Source organism: Archocentrus centrarchus, chromosome 17 (assembly GCF_007364275.1).
Source record: "Archocentrus centrarchus isolate MPI-CPG fArcCen1 chromosome 17, fArcCen1, whole genome shotgun sequence".
Lineage (NCBI taxonomy): Eukaryota > Metazoa > Chordata > Actinopteri > Cichliformes > Cichlidae > Archocentrus > Archocentrus centrarchus.
Genome location: NC_044362.1, coordinates 3,647,261 through 3,669,292, shown reverse-complemented (window position 1 = coordinate 3,669,292; position 22,032 = coordinate 3,647,261). Strand labels below are relative to the sequence as shown.

Sequence of the window (22,032 nt, the reverse complement as noted above, 5' to 3'; positions counted from 1 at the left end):
TTAAGGCAGGTACGTGTTTACAGAGAGCCGGGATTTTAGGCATGCATAGCTTCGATATGAGGAGCTGTGCTCTTTATTGGGATCAGTCAAGGAAAAAGAAGAACAGGGGAAACTCAAAGTGCAGCTTTTCATTATTTTTTTTTAATTAAACACCTTATGTGAAGACTCTGAAGCTCTTTTTTTATATTTTTGAATGCAAACTTTGTTTTACTTGAAGTGAGAAGAGGACATTTTATTGTTATTTTATTATTGGAGTGCCTTCCAGTTGAGTGTGAAAATGAATTAAAGAAAGAAAGAAATCAGAAACTGAAATGATATCATAACTAAAGTGAAAACAAACCAAAGTCTGAAAATAGAATAAGAATAAAAACTTGATTCCTGTGGCAAACGAGAGAAACTCTTCTTACTGTTTGGCTCACATTCACAGATTGATATGCTGTGCTTCCACTGTGCTGTGTTTAAATCGAATAAATAAATGTTATGTGAACTGAACAGACCCACATGTAATGCTGTCATTTGTTTTTTTTTCCCAATTTGACTTAATATGGAAGAGCAGTGTGATTTTCTAGCTCTGTTTATGTAGCTGATGTCTGATATTTGGCATGAAATCGACTTGAATACTACAGGCACACCGTTCATTATAGCTGGGGACGTGCCGGAGACCGATTCAGAAACTGCAGCTGTGGTTGATATCATCAGACACAACAGCGATCACTCTTTTTCAAGCAGCGCTAACTAACGATGAGCTCTTTATTGTTTTTTTCTCTTTATGTCGAAACATGAAATGTGTATAAAGATAAAACCTATACACATACACACACACACACACACACACACACACTGAATGTGAAGCCTTGAATCAGTGAAGTCCCATGATGTGCAGGGGGCTGAGATTGTGTAACTCGATACATGCTCCTGAAGTTTGTGTAAAAGCCTGCGATCAGCAGCAAAATCTTGCTCGCAGCTACGTCTCACCCACTTATCGGCGTAATGCTCTGATGTGGCATGTGGTTAGCCTGTGTTTATGTAAAGCTCTCCACACATGGATTTAAGTCGATTTGGTGGTGACAGAGCTGAGTGTTTTGAGCTTTTTCACGCTTTAACCCCGCACTGCCTTCGCTCCTGTCCTACTTGGCATCACCCATGCTAACACAAGTCCTTTACTTCACTGTTTTAGTCAGCGAGTTCTGGGCTTGTTCTTTTGATCAGGCCTAATCCTCCCTGCAACCATCAGCGCTCCGCTGCACCAACAAACCAGCACATACTGTGGACTTTGATTAATTATGGACTATTTGTTAATGGACTGGGCCCTCTCAGTTCATCCTCACTTTTTCTTTCTGCTGTGCGTCCTCGTTGTGTTTGCTGCTCTGTTCAGTTCTTTGTGATGTAAATTATTTGATAGCTTGTATAGCAGTATGGCCAGCACAGGATATTTGGATAATAGATTTGTGCACTGCACTGGGTCATGCTAGCAATTAGTGTAATAGTCTATTTCAGAGGCATTGGTTTCCAAAGTGATCCATAAACAGTGTGAGGATGTGCACTGAGAGCCACACTTTAAATGGTGGCAGTAAAGATGATTTGATGCGCAAATTCCTAATTGGAGTTTTAAATGGAAATAATGCCTCCAGCCTGCAATAATAAAAAATGTAATGCAAAGACACAAAGTGCACAAAGCACATTAAAAATAGAAATCAGTGTTTTCTGTCATGTGAAAGCCTCACGTTTCTCCACACATCAGCTCTTCTTGATTTTGTGAGTTTTAGGGTTTAAGGCGGTGCATTTTGGTTATAATCCAGTGGGTTTCTAAAGGTTTATTCACCGTGAAATTCCAAAATATTTCACTTTGAGTAGCTGTGATTTGAAAATGATCTAAAACTGAACTTTGTTCAGTATTTCATGCTTCCTGTCAGCAATTTAGCACAAATGTGAAGCGGCAGCGACCGTCCTTTTTCTGAGCTGATATGGAAAATGTGACCTTAATGTTGCGTTCAAAGCCCTGACTGAGTGAATGTGTTGCTTCAGTATAAGTTTAGACCAGTGGCCTAGAGGTACGTATTTTTAGACACGGTGGAATACGGTCACATGTTCTGAGTGTTCAAAGAGAAGGACCATTTGAAGAGTGTGCGTGGAATAATTAGGTGTACAAAGCAGTAGTAGTGAATTTTCAGTTCAGTCTCATTTCATATGTATATTCATAAAGGCTCTGCCTCCCATTCTATTTTGGTAAGTTTAGGCACCACAATTAAGCCTGCAGATCTAAGTCACTAGGATTAAAACTGGGATACATTTAGCTGAAAATGATACATCTCATTAGTGTACATCTGTACATGTATCTAATATAGTGTTTAAAAACATAAAGTTCGGGAACATAACCAGTTTGTTTTCTGACCTGTACATCACCAAATCTTTGCTTTACTCAGTACTGCTGAAAGTCAGATAAAGTCATAAACATACACCATATATTACACTACTGGAACATACACTATATTCCACTCCAGCTGCAATTTAAGTGATCTCTGTTTTGATTTATGTCTTCCACTGCTTCTTATAACTTATGAACCTGATGCATTTGCTACTCTTCACACTTACATAACAGAAAATCACCCATAAAGCTCTGCCATGCATTCATAATGTTTTCCATTTCTGCACTCTGTGTGTTTTGGCGTACATCACTAATATTTCAAATAGCTAGGAGGGGAATTTATTGTCTGGGGAACTGAGGTATGACACGAAGCACAATGTTTCTCATGCTCCAGTGCTTCCATAAAATCACTGTTTACTCATCTCTTTCTCTTGGCTTTAATTTCTTATTTATTTTTTGTTCTTCCTATCATGGATATAAACGCTGGCAGCCGAGGGAGTGGTTTCATGTATAAGCAGGGATCAGAAAAAGCCTAAAACAGTGCAATCCGTTTCAGCGTGTCTGCATAAATCATTTCCGAACAATGCGGACTGAATGAATGAATTACTCTAATAGAAGATGTCACAGCTGTCACAACTGTCCTTGAATCGCTCAGGTTTTGGATGCCCAGGGTTGAAAATATGAAATTGCTCATCAGATTACAGATGTCTTGGTCGACAATGCCAATAAAATCTGTTCCCCATGCAAACAGGAGCTGACAGAGAGGGTAACATCTCTGTGGGGCTGTACTTAGCAACAGTGACAGTTTGAGCTAAATGCTCTGAAACTCCAACCTGATGGTGGTGCTACACGAAGTGTAAAAGGATTAACCTTGACACCTCATCTATCACCCGGTGTGCGATGATCTGTTGGAATGTGGAAAACACGAATGTCGTGGAGGGATTCATCCCCAGGGGACCGTGAATGTCTGCACTGAATGCGTGGAAATTTGTTGCTAATCATCTTGATATGCCCGCCCTATAAAAGAGGAGATAACCTGGTTAAGTGTCTTCAGTAAGCCTAACTCAATCTCTTTAATTATGTGGTATGTGCAGGCTGATGATTTCACTCTTTCTCTGACCACATTTTTTTCTTTGCTGTCACCTACTGACATAAAATCTAGTCACAGTTTGGTTTCTGGTCTGGGCAGAGATGGGCCTGGGCCTGATTAAGTGCAGAGACTGATATTTGTGGCATTTTGCGGAGTTCAAACTGTACCTGTGTGTTTCAGTCTTTTTACCGCTCACTTCCTAACAATCTGTCATATGTGGCATCCAAACTATTCAACCTCAGCTTCCAGTATGCGATGCTTCTCTTTTCCCGTAAATTATTCAAATTGAAATGGATCTCTTCCAAGATATTAGTAATGTTTTATAAGCTTCTAAATGAGTACCCGTGTGTTTGTCTTTTGTGTTTTCAAAGAGATCTCTGGGAACTCAGAGGACATCCCTCTAGTGCGCTGGAGGCAGCAGTGGCTGGAGAATGGCACTCTGCTCTTCCACATCCATCACCAAGATGGCAGCCTGAACCTCCCAGAACCGACTGAGGATCCAGCCAACGACTCGACGAAGGAGGAGCTGCGCATCCTGCACATCTCAGTGATGGTAAAGCAGTGCTCAGTGTTCACAAAAGAGCTAAAAATGGAACGTGCTGTTATATTGCTGTTCCCTTTCTTTTGACACATAATCACAGGAACTTTTTAATTGGGCAAAATTTAGCAAAATGAAAAAGGTACGTGGAAGTTTTTTTTTTTCTCAATTTAATTAAAACTGACATGGGATCAAACTGATCAAGCTCTCTTAGTGGGTTTTTTTCTTCGATCTATCTTTTTTGAGATAAGATAGCGTGCTCTTATTAGGGCCCGAGCACGAACTGTGCGAAGGCCCTATTGTAATTGCTTCGTTTATTATTAGGGCCCGAGCACGAACTGTGCGAAGGCCCTATTGTAATTGCTTCGTTTATTATTATTATTATTAGGGCCCGAGCACGAACTGTGCGAAGGCCCTATTGTAATTGCTTCGTTTATTATTTTTATTTTTATTTTTATTATTTTTATTATTATTCAGGCAAATGAATTGGCTTTTTGGGGGCTTTATCATATTCAAAAACTCATGAAACTTTGCACATGCATCACACCTGGTGAAAATTTAAGTATTTTAATGGGCTCGGGCAAGGGCGCGCCCAAATGGCTCGCTAGCGCCCCCTAAACTGGAGCCCCACCGCTGTGTTTCACGTACATGAATGAAACTTCATACACATGTACATCATGTCCACGCGCACAAAAAATCCTCTTGGAGCCATGCCCTAAACCCAACAGGAAGTCCACCATTTTGAATTAATTATGCAAATTTGGCGATTTGCAGCCCTCACACTTTCTCTAATAACTCAGAGGTTTTAGACGTTATCATCTTCATATTTGGTTTGTCTAACCTACACCCCCAGGGGAATCTAAATCTCGAAAATGGTGAGTTTTTGCCAAGGGGGAGGGGTCCTTATGCCCCTTTGACCTTTGATCATTCGCCATGAAAATTTGATTGCCTCTCATTCATACCTACATGATCCAATGTGCATCAAACTTCTCCAGTAGGATGAGGGTGCCCCCCTGAACACATACATATGACAATATTTAATATCAGTCGCAGCGCCACCTAGTGGGAACAGGAAATGTCATATTTTACACTTGGAGGTCCAGCTCCAAGGTGGTTTAGCAGAACCATCTCAAATTTCACCTGGAAAGCCTTAAGAAGTTGGACTTACTGTGTTTTCAAAACTGTGAGTTTTTGACAAAAGGGCGTGACCCTTATGGGACGGCAAAGTTCGATGATTCGCCATGAACACAAAAATGGCTGTAACTCAAAGCCAACTTGCCCAATCTGGCTCAAACTTCAGTGGTGTGATAAGCATGCTGCCCTGAACACACTCATATGCATAAAGTCCATAAACGTTAGAGCGCCGCCTAGTGGCAGCTCGGAATATCTTAAAATAGCAAGTTTTTTGAGTAGCCCCGGAGCTACGTTTTATCTACATGTATGAAAATGTACATGCTCGTGTAACATACTAAGACGTACAAAAAAGTCTCTTGGACCCATACCCCAAACCCTACAGGAAGTCGGCCATCTTCAATTGAAGGTGTCAATTTTTGCGATTTCCACGCCTGCTATTTGAACGAACTTGTCCTAGGGCATTTCACCCAGTGACACCAAATTGGCTCCAGATCATCTACACAAGTAGCCCATCAAAAGTTATTCAGGGTTTTGTAGAATATTGAACGGGGTTGCCATGGCAACCCTCTGAATTTGGACTTTTTTCAATTTCAAATTCACAGAGATTCTAAACATCAGCCCCTGGGCTGTGCTTTCTCTATGTACCTGAAAATGTGCCTGCTGATGTAAAATGCTAACATCTACAAAAAAGTCTCTTGGACCGATAGCCGAAACACAACAGGAAGTCAGCCACGTTCACTTTAAAGTGTCATTTTTGCAGCATTTTTCGCCTTTTCCAGGCCTTTTTGCCTCAACTCCTCCTAGGGAATTTGACCCAGTGAGACCAAAATGGCTCCAGATCATCTACACAAGTAGCCCATCAAAAGATATTCATGATTTTGTAGAATATTGAACGGTGTTGCCGTAGCAACCCTCTGAATTTGGACTTTTTTTCCATTTCAGGCCCAGATAGGTTCTAAACATCAGCCCCAGGGCAGTGCTTGGTCTGTGTACCTGAAATCGTGCATGCTGAAGTAACATCCTAAGACGTACAAAAAAGTCTCTTGGACCGATAGCCGAAATCCAACAGGAAGCCTGACATGTTCTAATTAAGGTTTCATTTTTGCAGCATTTCTCACATTTTTCAGGCCTGCTATTTGAATCATCTTCTACTACAGCTTTTCATCCAGTCACACCAAAATGGCTCCAGATCATCTACACAAGTAGCCCATCAAAAGATATTCATGGTTTTGTAGAATATTGAACGGTGTTGCCGTAGCAACCCTCTAAATGTGGGATTTTACTCATATACCACAGTGCACCAAATTGTTACATCTCTGACATACATTGTCCGATGTGCCTCAAACTTCACAGGCTTAATGGGAGGGTAAGGGAGACCGGACACACCCCTCTATCAGCTTTGTTTCACACTCATAACGCCACCTAGTGGCAACAGGAAATCAGTAGGACACTGATACTCATCATCCTATGGTCATTACAGTTTCATTGATGGCTGCAGGCATTACATAGAGCATTGTGACATATTAATTAGTGGGCACTCACCGACGCCACCTAGTGGGAGCGGGAGACGATCGACGCGAAGTACGGCTAGCCTGCTGAGCCGTCAGCAGCCGGGTGAGCCAGCTACTCTCTCGTCTGCGAGAACCTCCGAGCGCGGTTCGGCTGGAGCGTGCCACGGGTCGACGCGCGGCTTGGCTGGAGCGCGCCAGGGGTCGACGCGCGCCGGGTGCGAGGGCCCGCTCATCGCCGCTTGCGGCTTTAATTAGGGCCCGAGCACGAACTGTGCGAAGGCCCTATTGTAATTGCTTCGTTTATTAGGGCCCGAGCACGAACTGTGCGAAGGCCCTATTGTAATTGCTTCGTTTATTATTATTTTTTTTTTTTTTTTTTTATTATTATTATTATTATTATTCAGGCAAATGAATTGGCTTTTTGGGGGCTTTATCATATTCAAAAACTCATGAAACTTTGCACATGCGTCACACCTGGTGAAAATTTAAGTATTTTAATGGGCTCGGGCAAGGGCGCGCCCAAATGGCTCGCTAGCGCCCCCTAAACTGGAGCCCCACCGCTGTGTTTCACGTACATGAATGAAACTTCATACACATGTATATCATGTCCAGGCGCACAAAAAATCCTCTTGGAGCCATGCCCTAAACCCAACAGGAAGTCCGCCATTTTGAATTAATTATGCAAATTTGGCGATTTGCAGCCCTCACACTTTTTCTAATAACTCAGAGGTTTTAGACGTTATCATCTTCATATTTGGTTTGTCTAACCTACACCCCCAGGGGAATCTAAATCTTGAAAATGGTGAGTTTTTGCCAAGGGGGAGGGGTCCTTATGCCCCTTTGAACTTTGATCATTCGCCATGAAATTTTGATTGCCTCTCATTCATACCTACATGATCCAATGTGCATCAAACTTCTCCAGTAGGATGAGGGTGCCCCCCTGAACACATACATATGACAATATTTAATATCAGTCGCAGCGCCACCTAGTGGGAACAGGAAATGTCATATTTTACACTTGGAGGTCCAGCTCCAAGGTGGTTTAGCAGAACCATCTCAAATTTCACCTGGAAAGCCTTAAGAAGTTCGACTTACTGTGTTTTCAAAACTGTGACTTTTTGACAAAAGGGCGTGACCCTTATGGGACGGCAAAGTTCGATGATTCGCCATGAACACAAAAATGGCTGTAACTCCAAGCCAACTTGCCCAATCTGGCTCAAACTTCTGTGGTGTGATAAGCATGCTGCCCTGAACACACTCATATGCATAAAGTCCATAAACGGTAGAGCGCCGCCTAGTGGCAGCTCCGAATATCTTAAAATAGCATGTTTTTTGAGTAGCCCCGGAGCTACGTTTTATCTACATGTATGAAAATGTACAGGCTCATGTAACATCCTAAGACGTAAGAAAAAGTCTCTTGGACCCATACCCCAAACCCTACAGGAAGTCGGCCATCTTCAATTGAAGGTGTCAATTTTTGCGATTTCCACGCCTGCTATTTGAACGAACTCGTCCTAGGGCATTTCACCCACTGACACCAAATTGGCTCCAGATCATCTACACAAGTAGCCCATCAAATATTGTGGAAATCTTTACAAAATATTAAACGGCCTTGTCACACCAGGCCATTAAATTTGGCCTTTGTTTTTCTCCCTCACCACCAAAATTGTTTGTCCACTTGTTCGCACATGCTTTGTCTGATCAGGCTGAAAATTTAATCACTCATGTACACACCCAGGCTGAATCCATAACTACAGATTCAAGACTGTAGGCGCAATAGCGCCCCCTACAGAAGCAAATGAAAATTTGTATGACCGTCCACAGAATTAGTTTTGCTCTGAAATACATGAAATATCTTTCACCATTCCTTACAAAATCCTCATCTATTTGATAAGCCTCCTGCCCTGAACACATTGATATGCATAAAGTCCATAAACCTTAGAGCGCCCCCTACTGGCAGCTTTAAATATCATAATATACCATGTTTTTTAGCTAGCCCCTGAGTTACATTTTATCTACACCTCTGAAATTTTGCACACTCATGTAACATCCTAAGACATACAAAAAAGTCTCTTGGAGCCATACTCCAAACCCTACAGGAAGTCCAGCATCTTCAATTGAAAGTGTCAATTTTTGCCATTTTCAGGCCTGCTATTTGAATGAACTCCTCCTAGGGCATTTCACCCAGTGAGACCAAATTGGCTCCACATCATCTAGACAAACAGCCCATCAAAAAAGTCAATCAGACCCATGCCCTATTTTGCATGCTGGAGCCGTGACCACACCCCCAAATATTCCATTGCGTCTATGCCGAGAGCAAAAGATACCTTTTCCTATAAAAGAATTCAACTTTCTAGAGACCCATCACGATCACAAAAAAACCTGCGAGTGCGGCACGGGTCGACGAGCGCCACAGGTCGACGCGCGCGGAGTGCGAGGGCCCGATATCACCGCTTGCGGTTTTAATTATTATTATTTTTTTTTTATTATTATTATTCAGGCAAATGAATTGGCTTTTTGGGGGCTTTATCATATTCAAAAACTCATGAAACTTTGCACATGCGTCACACCTGGTGAAAATTTAAGTATTTTAATGGGCTCGGGCAAGGGCGCGCCCAAATGGCTCGCTAGCGCCCCCTAAACTGGAGCCCCACCGCTGTGTTTCACGTACATGAATGAAACTTCATACACATGTATATCATGTCCAGGCGCACAAAAAATCCTCTTGGAGCCATGCCCTAAACCCAACAGGAAGTCCGCCATTTTGAATTAATTATGCAAATTTGGCGATTTGCAGCCCTCACACTTTTTCTAATAACTCAGAGGTTTTAGACGTTATCATCTTCATATTTGGTTTGTCTAACCTGCACCCCCAGGGGAATCTAAATCTCGAAAATGGTGAGTTTTTGCCAAGGGGGAGGGGTCCTTATGCCCCTTTGAACTTTGATCATTCGCCATGAAATTTTGATTGCCTCTCATTCATACCTACATGATCCAATGTGCATCAAACTTCTCCAGTAGGATGAGGGTGCCCCCCTGAACACATACATATGACAATATTTAATATCAGTCGCAGCGCCACCTAGTGGGAACAGGAAATGTCATATTTTACACTTGGAGGTCCAGCTCCAAGGTGGTTTAGCAGAACCATCTCAAATTTCACCTGGAAAGCCTTAAGAAGTTGGACTTACTGTGTTTTCAAAACTGTGAGTTTTTGACAAAAGGGCGTGACCCTTATGGGACGGCAAAGTTCGATGATTCGCCATGAACACAAAAATGGCTGTAACTCAAAGCCAACTTGCCCAATCTGGCTCAAACTTCAGTGGTGTGATAAGCATGCTGCCCTGAACACACTCATATGCATAAAGTCCATAAACGTTAGAGCGCCGCCTAGTGGCAGCTCGGAATATCTTAAAATAGCAAGTTTTTTGAGTAGCCCCGGAGCTACGTTTTATCTACATGTATGAAAATGTACATGCTCGTGTACCATACTAAGACGTACAAAAAAGTCTCTTGGACCCATACCCCAAACCCTACAGGAAGTCGGCCATCTTCAATTGAAGGTGTCAATTTTTGCGATTTCCACGCCTGCTATTTGAACGAACTTGTCCTAGGGCATTTCACCCAGTGACACCAAATTGGCTCCAGATCATCTACACAAGTAGCCCATCAAAAGTTATTCAGGGTTTTGTAGAATATTGAACGGTGTTGCCATGGCAACCCTCTGAATTTGGACTTTTTTCAATTTCAAATTCACAGAGATTCTAAACATCAGCCCCTGGGCTGTGCTTTCTCTATGTACCTGAAAATGTGCCTGCTGATGTAAAATGCTAACATCTACAAAAAAGTCTCTTGGACCGATAGCCGAAACACAACAGGAAGTCAGCCACGTTCACTTTAAAGTGTCATTTTTGCAGCATTTTTCGCCTTTTCCAGGCCTTTTTGCCTCAACTCCTCCTAGGGCATTTGACCCAGTGAGACCAAAATGGCTCCAGATCATCCACACAAGTAGCCCATCAAAAGATATTCATGATTTTGTAGAATATTGAACGGTGTTGCCGTAGCAACCCTCTGAATTTGGACTTTTTTTCCATTTCAGGCCCAGATAGGTTCTAAACATCAGCCCCAGGGCAGTGCTTGGTCTGTGTACCTGAAATCGTGCATGCTGAAGTAACATCCTAAGACGTACAAAAAAGTCTCTTGGACCGATAGCCGAAATCCAACAGGAAGCCTGACATGTTCTAATTAAGGTTTCATTTTTGCAGCATTTCTCACATTTTTCAGGCCTGCTATTTGAATCATCTTCTACTACAGCTTTTCATCCAGTCACACCAAAATGGCTCCAGATCATCTACACAAGTAGCCCATCAAAAGATATTCATGGTTTTGTAGAATATTGAACGCTGTTGCCGTAGCAACCCTCTAAATGTGGGATTTTACTCATATACCACAGTGCACCAAATTGTTACATCTCTGACATACATTGTCCGATGTGCCTCAAACTTCACAGGCTTAATGGGAGGGTAAGGGAGACTGGACACACCCCTCTATCAGCTTTGTTTCACACTCATAACGCCACCTAGTGGCAACAGGAAATCAGTAGGACACTGATACTCATCATCCTATGGTCATTACAGTTTCATTGATGGCTGCAGGCATTACATAGAGCATTGTGACATATTAATTAGTGGGCACTCACCGACGCCACCTAGTGGGAGCGGGAGACGATCGACGCGAAGTACGGCTAGCCTGCTGAGCCGTCAGCAGCCGGGTGAGCCAGCTACTCTCTCGTCTGCGAGAACCTCCGAGCGCGGTTCGGCTGGAGCGTGCCACGGGTCGACGCGCGGCTTGGCTGGAGCGCGCCAGGGGTCGACGCGCGCCGGGTGCGAGGGCCCGCTCATCGCCGCTTGCGGCTTTAATTATTATTATTATTATTATTCAGGCAAATGAATTGGCTTTTTGGGGGCTTTATCATATTCAAAAACTCATGAAACTTTGCACATGCGTCACACCTGGTGAAAATTTAAGTATTTTAATGGGCTCGGGCAAGGGCGCGCCCAAATGGCTCGCTAGCGCCCCCTAAACTGGAGCCCCACCGCTGTGTTTCACGTACATGAATGAAACTTCATACACATGTATATCATGTCCAGGCGCACAAAAAATCCTCTTGGAGCCATGCCCTAAACCCAACAGGAAGTCCGCCATTTTGAATTAATTATGCAAATTTGGCGATTTGCAGCCCTCACACTTTTTCTAATAACTCAGAGGTTTTAGACGTTATCATCTTCATATTTGGTTTGTCTAACCTACACCCCCAGGGGAATCTAAATCTCGAAAATGGTGAGTTTTTGCCAAGGGGGAGGGGTCCTTATGCCCCTTTGAACTTTGATCATTCGCCATGAAATTTTGATTGCCTCTCATTCATACCTACATGATCCAATGTGCATCAAACTTCTCCAGTAGGATGAGGGTGCCCCCCTGAACACATACATATGACAATATTTAATATCAGTCGCAGCGCCACCTAGTGGGAACAGGAAATGTCATATTTTACACTTGGAGGTCCAGCTCCAAGGTGGTTTAGCAGAACCATCTCAAATTTCACCTGGAAAGCCTTAAGAAGTTGGACTTACTGTGTTTTCAAAACTGTGAGTTTTTGGCAAAAGGGCGTGACCCTTATGGGACGGCAAAGTTCGATGATTCGCCATGAACACAAAAATGGCTGTAACTCAAAGCCAACTTGCCCAATCTGGCTCAAACTTCAGTGGTGTGATAAGCATGCTGCCCTGAACACACTCATATGCATAAAGTCCATAAACGTTAGAGCGCCGCCTAGTGGCAGCTCGGAATATCTTAAAATAGCAAGTTTTTTGAGTAGCCCCGGAGCTACGTTTTATCTACATGTATGAAAATGTACATGCTCATGTAACATCCTAAGACGTACAAAAAAGTCTCTTGGACCCATACCCTAAACCCTACAGGAAGTCGGCCATCTTCAATTGAAGGTGTCAATTTTTGCGATTTCCACGCCTGCTATTTGAACGAACTTGTCCTAGGGCATTTCACCCAGTGACACCAAATTGGCTCCAGATCATCTACACAAGTAGCCCATCAAAAGTTATTCAGGGTTTTGTAGAATATTGAACGGTGTTGCCATGGCAACCCTCTGAATTTGGACTTTTTTCAATTTCAAATTCACAGAGATTCTAAACATCAGCCCCTGGGCTGTGCTTTCTCTATGTACCTGAAAATGTGCCTGCTGATGTAAGATGCTAACATCTACAAAAAACTCTCTTGGACCGGATAGCCCAAACCCAACAGGAAGTCAGCCACGTTTACTTTAAAGTGTCATTTTTGCAGCATTTTTCGCCTTTTTCAGGCCTTTTTGCCTCAACTCCTCCTAGGGCATTTGACCCAGTGAGACCAAAATGGCTCCAGATCATCCACACAAGTAGCCCATCAAAAGATATTCATGGTTTTGTAGAATATTGAACGGTGTTGCCGTAGCAACCCTCTGAATTTGGACTTTTTTTCCATTTCAGGCCCAGATAGGTTCTAAACATCAGCCCCAGGCCAGTGCTTGGTCTGTGTACCTGAAATCGTGCATGCTGAAGTAACATCCTAAGACGTACAAAAAAGTCTCTTGGACCGATAGCCGAAATCCAACAGGAAGCCTGACATGTTCTAATTAAGGTGTCATTTTTGCAGCATTTTTCACATTTTTCAGGCCTGCTATTTGAATCATCTTCTACTACAGCTTTTCATCCAGTCACACCAAAATGGCTCCAGATCATCTACACAAGTAGCCCATCAAAAGATATTCATGGTTTTGTAGAATACTGCACGGTGTTGCCGTAGCAACCCTCTACATGTGGGATTTTACTCATATACCACAGTGCACCAAATTGTTACATCTCTGACATACATTGTCCAATCTGCCTCAAACTTCACAGGCTTAATGGGAGGGTAAGGGAGACTGGACACACCCCTCTATCAGCTTTGTTTCACACTCATAACGCCACCTAGTGGCAACAGGAAATCAGTAGGACACTGATACTCATCATCCTATGGTCATTACAGTTTCATTGATGGCTGCAGGCATTACATAGAGCATTGTGACATATTAATTAGTGGGCACTCACCGACGCCACCTAGTGGAAGCGGGAGACGATCGCCGCGAAGTACGGCTAGCCTGCTGAGCTGTCAGCAGCCGGGTGAGCCAGCTACTCTCTCGTCTGCGAGAACCTCCGAGCGCGGTTCGGCTGGAGCGTGCCACGGGTCGACGCGCGACTTGGCTGGAGCGCGCCAGGGGTCGACGCGCGCCGGGTGCGAGGGCCCGCTCATCGCCGCTTGCGGCTTTAATTATTAGGGCCCGAGCACGAACTGTGCGAAGGCCCTATTGTAATTGCTTCGTTTATTATTATTATTTTTTTTTTTATTATTATTATTCAGGCAAATGAATTGGCTTTTTGGGGGCTTTATCATATTCAAAAACTCATGAAACTTTGCACATGCGTCACACCTGGTGAAAATTTAAGTATTTTAATGGGCTCGGGCAAGGGCGCGCCCAAATGGCTCGCTAGCGCCCCCTAAACTGGAGCCCCACCGCTGTGTTTCACGTACATGAATGAAACTTCATACACATGTATATCATGTCCAGGCGCACAAAAAATCCTCTTGGAGCCATGCCCTAAACCCAACAGGAAGTCCGCCATTTTGAATTAATTATGCAAATTTGGCGATTTGCAGCCCTCACACTTTTTCTAATAACTCAGAGGTTTTAGACGTTATCATCTTCATATTTGGTTTGTCTAACCTGCACCCCCAGGGGAATCTAAATCTCGAAAATGGTGAGTTTTTGCCAAGGGGGAGGGGTCCTTATGCCCCTTTGAACTTTGATCATTCGCCATGAAATTTTGATTGCCTCTCATTCATACCTACATGATCCAATGTGCATCAAACTTCTCCAGTAGGATGAGGGTGCCCCCCTGAACACATACATATGACAATATTTAATATCAGTCGCAGCGCCACCTAGTGGGAACAGGAAATGTCATATTTTACACTTGGAGGTCCAGCTCCAAGGTGGTTTAGCAGAACCATCTCAAATTTCACCTGGAAAGCCTTAAGAAGTTGGACTTACTGTGTTTTCAAAACTGTGAGTTTTTGACAAAAGGGCGTGACCCTTATGGGACGGCAAAGTTCGATGATTCGCCATGAACACAAAAATGGCTGTAACTCAAAGCCAACTTGCCCAATCTGGCTCAAACTTCAGTGGTGTGATAAGCATGCTGCCCTGAACACACTCATATGCATAAAGTCCATAAACGTTAGAGCGCCGCCTAGTGGCAGCTCGGAATATCTTAAAATAGCAAGTTTTTTGAGTAGCCCCGGAGCTACGTTTTATCTACATGTATGAAAATGTACATGCTCGTGTACCATACTAAGACGTACAAAAAAGTCTCTTGGACCCATACCCTAAACCCTACAGGAAGTCGGCCATCTTCAATTGAAGGTGTCAATTTTTGCGATTTCCACGCCTGCTATTTGAACGAACTTGTCCTAGGGCATTTCACCCAGTGACACCAAATTGGCTCCAGATCATCTACACAAGTAGCCCATCAAAAGTTATTCAGGGTTTTGTAGAATATTGAACGGTGTTGCCATGGCAACCCTCTGAATTTGGACTTTTTTCAATTTCAAATTCACAGAGATTCTAAACATCAGCCCCTGGGCTGTGCTTTCTCTATGTACCTGAAAATGTGCCTGCTGATGTAAAATGCTAACATCTACAAAAAAGTCTCTTGGACCGATAGCCGAAACACAACAGGAAGTCAGCCACGTTCACTTTAAAGTGTCATTTTTGCAGCATTTTTCGCCTTTTCCAGGCCTTTTTGCCTCAACTCCTCCTAGAGCATTTGACCCAGTGAGACCAAAATGGCTCCAGATCATCCACACAAGTAGCCCATCAAAAGATATTCATGATTTTGTAGAATATTGAACGGTGTTGCCGTAGCAACCCTCTGAATTTGGACTTTTTTTCCATTTCAGGCCCAGATAGGTTCTAAACATCAGCCCCAGGGCAGTGCTTGGTCTGTGTACCTGAAATCGTGCATGCTGAAGTAACATCCTAAGACGTACAAAAAAGTCTCTTGGACCGATAGCCGAAATCCAACAGGAAGCCTGACATGTTCTAATTAAGGTTTCATTTTTGCAGCATTTCTCACATTTTTCAGGCCTGCTATTTGAATCATCTTCTACTACAGCTTTTCATCCAGTCACACCAAAATGGCTCCAGATCATTTACACAAGTAGCCCATCAAAAGATATTCATGGTTTTGTAGAATATTGAACGCTGTTGCCGTAGCAACCCTCTAAATGTGGGATTTTACTCATATACCACAGTGCACCAAATTGTTACATCTCTGACATACATTGTCCGATGTGCCTCAAACTTCACAGGCTTAATGGGAGGGTAAGGGAGACTGGACACACCCCTCTATCAGCTTTGTTTCACACTCATAACGCCACCTAGTGGCAACAGGAAATCAGTAGGACACTGATACTCATCATCCTATGGTCATTACAGTTTCATTGATGGCTGCAGGCATTACATAGAGCATTGTGACATATTAATTAGTGGGCACTCACCGACGCCACCTAGTGGGAGCGGGAGACGATCGACGCGAAGTACGGCTAGCCTGCTGAGCCGTCAGCAGCCGGGTGAGCCAGCTACTCTCTCGTCTGCGAGAACCTCCGAGCGCGGTTCGGCTGGAGCGTGCCACGGGTCGACGCGCGGCTTGGCTGGAGCGCGCCAGGGGTCGACGCGCGCCGGGTGCGAGGGCCCGCTCATCGCCGCTTGCGGCTTTAATTATTTTTATTATTATTCAGGCAAATGAATTGGCTTTTTGGGGGCTTTATCATATTCAAAAACTCATGAAACTTTGCACATGCGTCACACCTGGTGAAAATTTAAGTATTTTAATGGGCTCGGGCAAGGGCGCGCCCAAATGGCTCGCTAGCGCCCCCTAAACTGGAGCCCCACCGCTGTGTTTCACGTACATGAATGAAACTTCATACACATGTATATCATGTCCACGCGCACAAAAATCCTCTTGGAGCCATGCCCTAAACCCAACAGGAAGTCCGCCATTTTGAATTAATTATGCAAATTTGGCGATTTGCAGCCCTCACACTTTTTCTAATAACTCAGAGGTTTTAGACGTTATCATCTTCATATTTGGTTTGTCTAACCTACACCCCCAGGGGAATCTAAATCTCGAAAATGGTGAGTTTTTGCCAAGGGGGAGGGGTCCTTATGCCCCTTTGAACTTTGATCATTCGCCATGAAATTTGGATTGCCTCTCATTCATACCTACATGATCCAATGTGCATCAAACTTCTCCAGTAGGATGATGGTGCCCCCCTGAAAACATACATATGACAATATTTAATATCAGTCGCAGCGCCACCTAGTGGGAACAGGAAATGTCATATTTTACACTTGGAGGTCCAGCTCCAAGGTGGTTTAGCAGAACCATCTCAAATTTCACCTGGAAAGCCTTAAGAAGTTGGACTTACTGTGTTTTCAAAACTGTGAGTTTTTGGCAAAAGGGCGTGACCCTTATGGGACGGCAAAGTTCGATGATTCGCCATGAACACAAAAATGGCTGTAACTCCAAGCCAACTTGCCCAATCTGGCTCAAACTTCAGTGGTGTGATAAGCATGCTGCCCTGAACACACTCATATGCATAAAGTCCATAAACGTTAGAGCGCCGCCTAGTGGCAGCTCGGAATATCTTAAAATAGCAAGTTTTTTGAGTAGCCCCGGAGCTACGTTTTATCTACATGTATGAAAATGTACATGCTCATGTAACATACTAAGACGTACAAAAAAGTCTCTTGGACCCATACCCCAAACCCTACAGGAAGTCGGCCTTCTTCAATTGAAGGTGTCAATTTTTGCGATTTCCACGCCTGCTATTTGAACGAACTTGTCCTAGGGCATTTCACCCAGTGACACCAAATTGGCTCCAGATCATCTACACAAGTAGCCCATCAAAAGTTATTCAGGGTTTTGTAGAATATTGAACGGTGTTGCCATGGCAACCCTCTGAATTTGGACTTTTTTCAATTACAAATTCACAGAGATTCTAAACATCAGCCCCTGGGCTGTGCTTTCTCTATGTACCTGAAAATGTGCCTGCTGATGTAAAATGCTAACATCTACAAAAAAGTCTCTTGGACCGATAGCCGAAACACAACAGGAAGTCAGCCACGTTCACTTTAAAGTGTCATTTTTGCAGCATTTTTCGCCTTTTCCAGGCCTTTTTGCCTCAACTCCTCCTAGGGCATTTGACCCAGTGAGACCAAAATGGCTCCAGATCATCCACACAAGTAGCCCTTCAAAAGATGTTCATGGTTTTGTAGAATATTGAACGGTGTTGCCGTAGCAACCCTCTGAATTTGGACTTTTTTTCCATTTCAGGCCCAGATAGGTTCTAAACATCAGCCCCAGGGCAGTGCTTGGTCTGTGTACCTGAAATCGTGCATGCTGAAGTAACATCCTAAGACGTACAAAAAAGTCTCTTGGACCGATAGCCGAAATCCAACAGGAAGCCTGACATGTTCTAATTAAGGTGTCATTTTTGCAGCATTTTTCACATTTTTCAGGCCTGCTATTTGAATCATCTTCTACTACAGCTTTTCATCCAGTCACACCAAAATGGCTCCAGATCATCTACACAAGTAGCCCATCAAAAGATATTCATGGTTTTGTAGAATATTGAACGGTGTTGCCGTAGCAACCCTCTACATGTGGGATTTTACTCATATACCACAGTGCACCAAATTGTTACATCTCTGACATACATTGTCCGATCTACCTCAAACTTCACAGGCTTAATGGGAGGGTAAGGTAGACCGGACACACCCATCTATCAGCTTTGTTTCACACTCATAACGCCACCTAGTGGCAACACGAAATCAGTAGGACACTGATACTCATCATCCTATGGTCATTACAGTTTCATTGATGGCTGCAGGCATTACATAGAGCATTGTGACATATTAATTAGTGGGCACTCACCGACGCCACCTAGTGGAAGCGGGAGACGATCGACGCGAAGTACGGCTAGCCTGCTGAGCCGTCAGCAGCCGGGTGAGCCAGCTGCTCTCTCGTCTGCGAGAACCTCGGAGCGCGGTTCGGCTGGAGCGTGCCACGGGTCGACGCGCGGCTTGGCTGGAGCGCGCCAGGGGTCGACGCGCGCCGGGTGCGAGGGCCCGCTCATCGCCGCTTGCGGCTTTAATTGTTTTTGTAATCCAAATGAAACAGCTGAACGCACATATTTCTTTTCTTTTCTGACTGAAGTTCTTGGGAGCAGACAAATCCTGGAGATTTCATGTCATGGTACAATGGCAACAAATATTTCATTCCCTAAACGTCTCTGCGTGTCTTACAATTCAATCTGTAGTATGCTGAGATGAGTTGAGATTTTTTTTTTTACCCAATGTACATGATATCTCAGTCTAAATTTAAAACCCAAGCCATCTCGACCGCAGTCACATGCCTGCCAGATTTATTTAGATTGAGTGCGTATTGAGTGCATGGCATCCACTCCAGCCTGCTGCACCTGCAGGTTTGACATGTAATGTGTTTTTTTTTTTTTTTTTATGACTGTAAAGACGTGGATGGGGTCAGAGGGGACTGTGGGTTTTCTAATGATTAAAATGTGAAAACAGATCTTTACTTTTAGCCATTTTATATTGGAATCATTGTATAAACTATGGCAGCAAAACATACATTTGTGAAATTCTGCATTTCACTTGCAAAATATAGATTTTTGCATGCTCACACTGTATCAGACCTTATCTGCTCTGTCGGCAGAGAAGGAAATGAATCCTTAGATCTCGCAGCTTCCTCTTCTTGCCTGAGGAAATGTATATTTATTAGATCTTAGATATGCCACACCTACTCCCAGTGCCCTTTTCCAGCCCAAAGACATAACAATCGTGCTTTGATGGATGATATGTATTTTCAGACATTGAAAGCATATTATAGCTGCATACACAAATGATTAGTCAGCTTGAGAAGACTTTTGCCAGCAGCTATATCTGCTGAATGGAGGCAGGGAGCTGCGCTTCAACAACCGCTGAATGTCATTGACCTTCAGACCTTAATATAATGACAGATAACTGACTTTGACTTTCCTCTGCATGTTTTACATGTATTAGCAAACATCAAGTCCATCTACTAGGTGCACAGGCTTCAGCATTTTTATGTGGAAATGAGCTAGTCAGTGTGCAGGTTCTGCTTCTCACCCCTTTGATTTTCCACTAATCTCCCATTTTTACTCCCCGCTCTATCTGCATTTCACATCCCATCAACCTCAGGTCCATGTCTTCGTGCTCCCTGCTCCACTCATTCCTCAATCCTGAAAGAGCTGCAGCGGCGGCGCTGCCACCGGGGTGTTTTTCAAGAAGGTGTGGGTAGAGAAGGATTAGCATGCAAATATGAGCAGACCATGACAACAGATGGAAGCGGTGTTGCCGCTGTGCTGCCCAGGCCCCGCTGCAGCTTGCCACCCGGCTGGAGGCCCCGACCTATAAATCCAAAGCTGTGTCACTTGTTCAGCTCCTTGTGGATACAGAAAAGATCCCGTGAAGGCTGCTTTACAGGCTTTTTAGCTCAACTGTGTAACTGGACCCATTTCTACTGTATATCACAGGAGACTGCAGGATAGAAACAGTCAGCACGCCGAGCAGATGATGTCTAAATAAAAGCAGCAAAAATGATATTTTCATTAGATCTCTTAAAAATGGTGAAAGCCTTCTGCTGTATGGCAATGCAGTGAGGCTGCAGCGGTGAAGAGAAGAACGATTCATGGTTAAGCTCAGCCTTGGTGTTACATTTAATGCTTGACTTACCGTACCAAAGCAATTGCTGGGATCTAGTGACATTGAGCAGTCCAAATACCTGTATGAAGGATATCACATCATTTTATTGCATGTCTCACTTGGTAAGATGAGGTTATCTGTGCCAAACCAACATCAATATGAGGCATGTCAGATTGTTGGATTAATGTGCTTGTCAATATAGTAAAGAGAAATATTTATGAGAGCGGGGGCACTTCATCAGAGAGCATCATCCAGCTGCACGTACTGTAATGTGTGCATGCTTGTGTGCCCCCCCCCCCCCCAACACACACACACACACTTTTATTTAAAATAGTGCATAATTGTGTCTCGTGTTATGATTCCTTGATTTGCAGAGATATTACGCTTTCACCATATTTCTCTAATGACTGCCAACTTTCATCTCAGATAGCCCCAAGTCTAATCGCCATGTAGACTAACAAGATTGCACAAAAAAAATCAACAGTTTAATAAGATAATCTCATAAAGTGCATATAAAAGATGGAACGTAGCCTCTGAAGAGTGAAGCCACTTTGGAAGTGTCTCAGATTGGCTTACTGTGCAAGAGCCAGCAGAAAGTGACTCCTGTTGTTGCAAAAAGTACTTATATACACAGAGTAGCAGTCAAAAGTTTGGACACACCTTCTCATTCAGTGTTTTTATTCATTTATTTTTTCCTACATTGTAAATTAATGCTGAAGTCATCTGATGCAGCACTCCATCAGCCTCTTTCTTGGTCAAATAGCCCTTACATAGCCTGGAGGTGTGTTTGGGGTCATTGTGCTGTTGAAAAACAAATGATGGTCCCACTAAGCCCTGCAGGATGCTGTGGCAGCCGTGCTGGTTAAGTGTTCCGTGGATTTTGAATAAATCGCCAACAGTATCACCAGCAAAGCACCCCCATACCACCACACTTCCTCCTCCATACTTCATGGTGGGAACTACACATGTAGGAACCATCCGCCCACCTTTTCTGCGCCTTTTCATGGCCTTTGGAACCAAAAAACTAAAATTTGGACTCATCAGATCAAAGGACAGATTTCCACTGGTCTGATGTCCATTCCTTGTGTTTCTTGGCCCAAGCCATTCTCTTCCTGTTGTTGTTCTTCCTCAGAAGTGGCTTCTTTGAAGCAATTCAACCATAAAGTCCAGATTCAGAGTCTCTGAACAGTTGATGCTGAGATGTGTGTGCTACTTTTGCTCTGTGAAGCATTTAGGTGGGCTCTTATCTGGGGTGCTGTAAACTTGCAGTTTCTGAGGCTGCTAACTCTCCTGCGGTGGTCCTGATGGGAGTCAGTTTCATCATAACGTTTGATGGTCTTTGAGACTGCACTCGAGGATACTTTCAGAGTTCTTGAAAATTTTCAAATTGACTGACCTTCATTTGTTAAAGTAATGATGGACTGTTGTTTTTCTTTACTTGAGTAGTTCTTGCTATAATATGGTTTATAACATTACTCAAACAGGGCTATTCACTGT

General features: G+C 43.6%; 1 protein-coding gene across 1 annotated transcript in view; it reads left to right on the top strand.

Annotated features, from left to right (window-relative positions):
* The window catches only part of astn1 (astrotactin 1), a 449,367-nt gene that overhangs the window by 102,510 nt on the left and 324,825 nt on the right, over positions 1-22,032 (top strand). The window contains exon 2 of the mRNA XM_030751231.1: positions 3,827-4,008. Coding sequence (XP_030607091.1) covers positions 3,827-4,008 — 182 coding nt within the window. The remainder of the gene's footprint in view (positions 1-3,826; positions 4,009-22,032) is intronic.